We start from the raw sequence: 6,882 nt of genomic DNA on the forward strand, positions 1-6,882 counted from the left end.
TATAATTCTTAATCTTAGAATATATATACTGTCTTTTCTAACAATCAATAATAATTTCCATGGAATACAGGGTTTTTCAAAAGCCACCTATTTAAATTAAATACATGGGGGCTTATTTTCATCAAAAAGAATGAGTAAAATTTTCCACCTGTTTAGTTTTCATATCTAAATAAAACTGCCTTTTTCTTTAGCCATAGTATGTGTTCTTTTGTACCTAGTTTATTATTTAGTGCTTCAGCACCATCTTTTACAGAGCTTCTCAAGTTCACTCTTGTTTCCATAATAAAGTCCTTACTCTTTTGAAAGAACAGGTAAAGCAAACTCTTGAGGGGAAAAAAAATCCAAAATCTAACCAAAGGAAGTCACAACAAACATTCTATAATATAAACAGACAGTATCCACATAGTTTATTTCTCACAGTTCTCCTGACAAGTGAACATTATTCAAGAACATACTGTATACACAGATAAGAAGAAACATACAAAATGTCGTAAATGATGCACAACAAAATCCAGCAGTATAAAAGAATGCATGTGAACCCTTGCTCACTGCGCAGACTAAATTTAATCACTTGTTTAAATAGTAATAAAAATACAATCTTTTATGGATCTTGTGCAGACTACAAAAGAGGGAATTATTACCATATATATGATCTTTATATTAGGCAGTTTTCTTTGATGAGTTGTACTGACAACTCCAAATACAGAGGCAGAGGCTGTGTATTTTAAAGGAATTAATGTTGTGAATTAAAGACTTTACACAGTTACTACCACTGGCACTTTTCACCATAGTTTGTACACATCACATGATCATCTTATATAACATTACATTTAAAAAATATATCTGAGTGACCATTTTATAACATTCACACACCATGAGCTGGTTAAGGAAGCGATGTGGCCGCTGCCTCCTGTAGTGCTTCGTGTTGGTAAGGACAGTTCATTGTGGTTAAAAGACATTAGACATCAATATGGTTAAGCAGCTCCAATTTACTAACGGCCGTCAGGGGCCACCACTGGGGCGGGGAGTTCTTTTAAAGTGTATATTCTAGAAGCAAACACCTTCATTGGTTAAAACTTTGTCTACAGAAGTCAGTTTCTGTGCTGAAGACTATTTTCACAAAACTGAAAGCTACTAAACTGTTTTAATATAAATACTTCGTCTTCTCATTACCGTATTTATGACCAAGTTCTTTGAAACCTTTGGAATTGACTCACGTTTTAATGTGTGCTCTCATTTCCATCTCACCTATTTAAGTGCCACCTCGGAGACTGGAAGGTGGGGGTGAGAGACTCACCAAGGAAACCCTTTGCTCACCAGGAATGTTCAGCTGCTGAGCAGCGATCTGGAGCCACACGGTGCAGAGCTGGACTGGACGAGAACACTCAGGAAGCTGTCATGCTGTGAGTGTCATTCAGGGAAAGCAGAGAACCTTTCCAAACTGTGCACATAACTCACAATGAGACCACTGCTATGTGTTGAAGAGGACTAGTGTACGGTGTTCTCTCCCATGTCATCTGTTGGCTGGAAAGTAGTTTGGGTCAAGGTAATTATAACTGGTGCCCTGGGACACACAGTAGTCTCTGTCTAAAAATGTCTCTGACCTATACACAGGTTCTAACTGGTGATCTTCTTTGTGAATATCTGTTTCATGTAGGCTGTAAAGAAAAACACATATGCACACACATTATTACATGGCAGTGGATGCATTTTAATCTAGATATTACAGAACTTCCTCACAGCTTGACCGGGTTAAACCCATCAATCTATCCAAATCTCTAATGGAAAGTTATACTTGAGAAATGTAATAATTAAGGAAAATTTCTTTATTGCCTTAGGACAATAAAATTTCATCCAGATCTGTTGACTTTCTAAGTTGCGACCCCTTTGGTGGTCGAACGACCCTTTCACAGGGGTCGCCTAAGACCATCCTGCATATCAGATATTTACATTACGATTCGTAACAGCAGCAACATTACAGTTATGAAGTAGCAACGAAAATAATTTTATGGTTGGGTCACACATGAGGAACTGTATTTAAAGGGCCAGAAGAATGACAACCACTGTTTTAAGTAGTCTGGAAAGCAAATTCACTAGTTGCTGAAAGCTCTTGTCAAAATTGAAGATGTACAATGTAGAAAATACTTACCAGTCTGAACAAGAATCACAGAAATCCAAAGACATTTCTGGAGGACAATCCTGGCAATGCCACCGAACACCCTGGATAGGCTCTATGCCACAGTTATCACACTGTCAGAGATTCAGAGAGAAAAGGCATTAAACTACATTGTTCCAAAACCTTTTCTCTGCTGGAAAAACACATGGTATGCACACAGACATCTTCTCCCCTCTCTCCATGCACTGGGTAGCGGTACAATTTCTAGCACTAACTGAAATCCCACCCATTTAAGACCAGTATAGGTGGACAAGAGGAACATTAGAAAAAACTAACTTTAATATGTTTTAATTTATTTTTTAAAATTTAAGTAAACTACCTACAAACTTGGCTGTGTGATTAGTAATTATTCATCACCAGGGTACAATGACTGTGATTATGAACCACTCCCTTAACACTGCGGTTAAACTTTACAAATATGTTACAGAACTATTTAACATACCTAAATTACCAGGCAAACTCAAAATCCTCTCCAAACTCTTATTTTACTGAGTTCCTCTCCAAGCCCAAAGGCTCCTATGACCAATAACCATCTGAAGGGAAGGAAGACCGGGCTCTTTCTCCATGTGGTGCACGTGGAAGCCCTCAGTGAGAAATCAAAGTAAATCTCATTTCTAGTTTCTTTGATCATCAAGCCACCCAGAATGGCTGACAACCAACAAGCCTCAACTGGGTCTTGCAGCAAAATTATGAGAAGTGAAAAGTACCCTCTGAAAGGTCAGAGCTGTCAATTTGGAAAATCCCTAAAAGAAAAGCAGGGTCACTGAAGGATCAAGAGGAAAAGTCTTTTTATACAGCCTGGCTAATAGCCAGGTCAGAAATCCAGAGGTATAAAAATTTTGTTTTAAATTTCAGTGTGTCAGTCACAGCACACATCAGTATTTTCATGTAGACCACTATAGCAAGTCAATAGTTCATGGTCTCATCACCTCCTCCAAACCCATCAAGTACAGTCAATTCTAATGCCTCAAGTGTTCTCAAATCTGTCAATCTCTACCACAGCCACCAGGCAAATTCAAGAAATTCTTATCTTTTGTCTAAATTACCAAAAGAAAAATCCCCAACCCAGTCCCCCTGCCTCCAGCCTTCCTTTCTTCATACCCATTCTCCATACTAAGAACAGAATGATCTTTTTCTCCTTCACTTAATTTTTTCCAATTACATAAATAGTATACATGGATACATTATTGTTAAAAAAATTAACCACATAGTATTCAGAAATTAAGAGTTATCCACCTTAAACCCGCCTTTGTAAAGATGATCAATACTAATGGTTTAAGAATGACCTTTCTGAAATGCAGCTTTCATATTACTTTCTGCTGAAAATGCTTCAGTGGTTCCACAATCCTTTACGACAATTTAAATTCCTTACCAAAATTTCCAAGGCACCTCAATAGCCTCTCACTGTTCTCCAATATGCAATCTAGTCATACTCGACCATTTAACTTTTTTAACTTCTCTAAATTCCTCGAGATGAAAACAGAGTAAGGACAGAAACTGAGTCTATCTTATTTACTGCTGAATCTCTAGCACTTAGCCTAGTGACTGAAACATAATTGGTTATTTCAAAATTCTGTGGAATGCTAAATGTATTTCTACTAGCTTCTGAAAAAGTAGCAAAGATAATTGAATGTGAAAGAAAACAAATTTCTGATTCATGAACAACAGCAAAAAAAGAGAAAGTTCCATGGGTGCATGGATAACGAAAATGTCACACACACACTCTCACACACACTGGAGTATTGTTCAGTCATAACATAGAAGAAAATTCCGTCATTTGTGACAACATGGATTAAACATTATACATACTGAAATAAGCCAGAGAGTGAAAGACAAATGCTGTATGATCTCACTGATAGACAAGTAAGTTCTGAAAAGCTAATGTACAGCCTGGTGACTATAGTTAATAATTTTAAAGCATACAGTACTCAAAACTGCTAAGAGAGTATATCTTGTGTGTCATCACCACACACAAAAAATGGTAACTGTGTGAGATGATACGACTTTTATTTATCAATTATATCTCAGTAAAGCTAGAAGGTAAAAAAGAAAAATAGGTAGACAAAAACTTATTTCACATTTTACCTCAAAGTACAGAAATCTGTATGTAGGCCTTTGGCACACCACTTTGTGTAAATGAACAGGTTGAGAACTAAACTTACTTTTACCTGTATGCTTGGAATTTGTGGCGTTTAAAACTCCGAAACCATCTTAAATATCTCTTATCACCCTTTCAAAAATTAAACAAATAGTAAGATTAAGTAGAATTTACCTTGAAGCCCAAGTGTTGTACAAATCCTCTTTCAGCTTGCATTTGCTGAAGTTTCTGCTTCTTTAACTTTTTAAACTGTAATAGTTCCTTATATTCAGGTAAATTCCTATACATAATAGGAATACTTTCCTCATCCTATTGAAATCACAAAACATAAAACAAAAAAGTTAGTCTGATAATTAAAATAATTATAAGAAATAGTGATATATTTTCTATCAAGATTTTTCACTTTTAGGATACCTTTCCTTTTAGAAAACTAACAGTACAGAAAATAGTGTTGCTATTAGCAATATTTCAGACTAAAACTTTCAGAGGGCTCCTTAATGCATACTACTGACCTATAGTGCCGCCTCATACGTAGGTACCGGGGGAGCAGGGAATGACTGCTACTCGTCACACACTAATGCAGGCGCCACATCCCGACACATTGGTGGCTATTTGACAGCCCAGATAATCTACCTCTCCCTGATCAACGGAAGCTCCTCTTCTTCAATCTAACAGATTTTACGCTTCCTCTGGTAAATATGACATTTTCTTAACAGCAAGCAAACCAATCTGTGCTTTGCTTTCTGCTCTCTACTTCCAATGATCAAGGCAGTACATTCATCTCTTACTCAAGGGGATGAAATAAGGTACAAAGATGATTACTTAAAATAGAGTATAAAAGAAATGAGTAACAAAAACTATATAAAATATGAAGTTGAAGTTGATAGGTGAGTCAGTGCTTCTTATCTTCCCAATTTATTTGGACTCTGTCACCCAGAGCCCATTTCTTTACTTTGCTACCTCATGACTGATTCATGGTCACTATTTCCACACGTGCCTAAAAGCATACCCAATTCACCAATACCCGCCATGTTTCATCAATTCCCGGTCCTGGACCAGGCAACCCCTTGTCCCTCTCTTCCCTCCTTCTCTCCATGTTAGGAGGTGTTATTAAACTACAATGTGTATTTTACATCAAGGAAATTGGCTTTTATAGAAATTGTAACAGTTGCCCATGATCAAATAGCTTTGCAGAATCTGATGAATGTGAACACGATTTGTCTGATTCATTAATTCCCTATATATTCAGCAGCCAAAGCCTACATAAAAGAGTTACCCTTAATTTTGCACTGTCTCATATCTAATCTAACAAATCTTGTCACTACTTAACACTTTCTAATCTCTCTCTCAAATTGGTCCTCTGTAGTACCCACTCCCTCCTCTATCCCCACCATTACTTAACATCTCTGAAATGGCTTCCTGACTGTCTACAGCATCAGGTCCAAAGTATGTAGCTGGATAAAAGATTCTCTACAGTCTCACACTTCATCTACCTTATCTCCCACTATCTTTCATCCATTTCAAATTCTTGTCAAAGATATTAAAATAGCTACTGCCTTCCTATGTCACCACTAAGACAACATAAATAATCTACTAAAAATTTTTATGACAAAATTTATTGAATGCAGATGTTTTAAACAAATACAAAGAGTACAAACTCTGCTAAATATACATGAGGGGGTGTGTGTGTGTTCGTGTGCATTATGGAATATTATTCAGCCTTAAAAAAGAAAATTATGATACTTTACAAGATAAATGAACCTTGAAGACATTATGCTAAGTGATATAAAATCTCCACCTGGCCGAAACCGGTTTGGCTCAGTGGATAGAGCGTCGGCCTGTGTACTGAAGGGTCCCAGGTTCGATTCCGGTCAAGGGCATGTACCTGGGTTGCAGGCACATCCCCAGTAGGAGATGTGCAGGAGGCAGCTGGTCGATGTTTCTCTCTCATCGATGTTTCTAACTCTCTGTCTCTCTCCCTTCCTCTCTGTAAAAAATCAATAGAAAATATATTTAAAAAAAAAAAAAAAAGATCTCCACCTGTGAAACTGTTCAATTTATGAATTAAACTTTATCACAGGTATGCACACACATACAAACAAACAGTGTTTATAGGGTTTGGAGCTATCCGTGGTTTCAGGCACCCACTGGGGGAAGAAGGGATGTCTTAGAATACAGTGGGGCCTTGACTTACGAGTGTCCCAACTAACGAGTTTTTCGAGATACGAGCTGTGTCTCGGCTGATTTTTTGCTTTGAGTTGCGAGCTAAAATTCGGGTGTTGAGCCAGTTTCAGATACCCCACCGCTAGTTGGCGCAGCAAGCGTCACAGTGAATGCCACAACATTAGCCCAGCATCACATGTCTCACTCGTTCACTTTTTGATTTGACATACGAGTAATTTGAGTTACGAGCTCGGTCATGGAACGAATTAAATTCTTAAGTCAAGGCCCCACTGTATATCCTCTGAGGATAAGAGGGGACAGGCGATGGCTATTTTAAAATAATCAGGATGATTTGAACTGGTGCTCATATAAAAATAAATAAAATCAACCAAACAAAAGTTAAGCCTACTATAAAAATTTGTGCACGGGGGGGGGGGGGGGGGGG

The 6,882-nt window shown here is 37.5% G+C and overlaps 1 protein-coding gene across 5 annotated transcripts in view; it reads right to left on the reverse strand.

Moving 5' to 3' along the window:
• Positions 1-377: 377 nt before the first annotated feature.
• Positions 378-6,882, reverse strand: part of ZZZ3 (zinc finger, ZZ-type containing 3) — a 71,592-nt gene continuing 65,087 nt past the window's right edge. For all 5 annotated transcript variants that reach the window (XM_015571096.1, XM_015571095.1, XM_015571094.1 and 2 more), the window contains 3 exons: positions 4,449-4,583; positions 2,150-2,250; positions 378-1,658 (listed from right to left, as the gene is read on the reverse strand). In XM_015571096.1, the coding sequence (XP_015426582.1) occupies positions 1,514-1,658; positions 2,150-2,250; positions 4,449-4,583 (381 nt within the window). In that variant the 3' untranslated portion in view covers positions 378-1,513. The remainder of the gene's footprint in view (positions 1,659-2,149; positions 2,251-4,448; positions 4,584-6,882) is intronic.

This window comes from Myotis davidii, unplaced genomic scaffold (genome assembly GCF_000327345.1).
Source record: "Myotis davidii unplaced genomic scaffold, ASM32734v1 scaffold248, whole genome shotgun sequence".
Classification (NCBI taxonomy): domain Eukaryota; kingdom Metazoa; phylum Chordata; class Mammalia; order Chiroptera; family Vespertilionidae; genus Myotis; species Myotis davidii.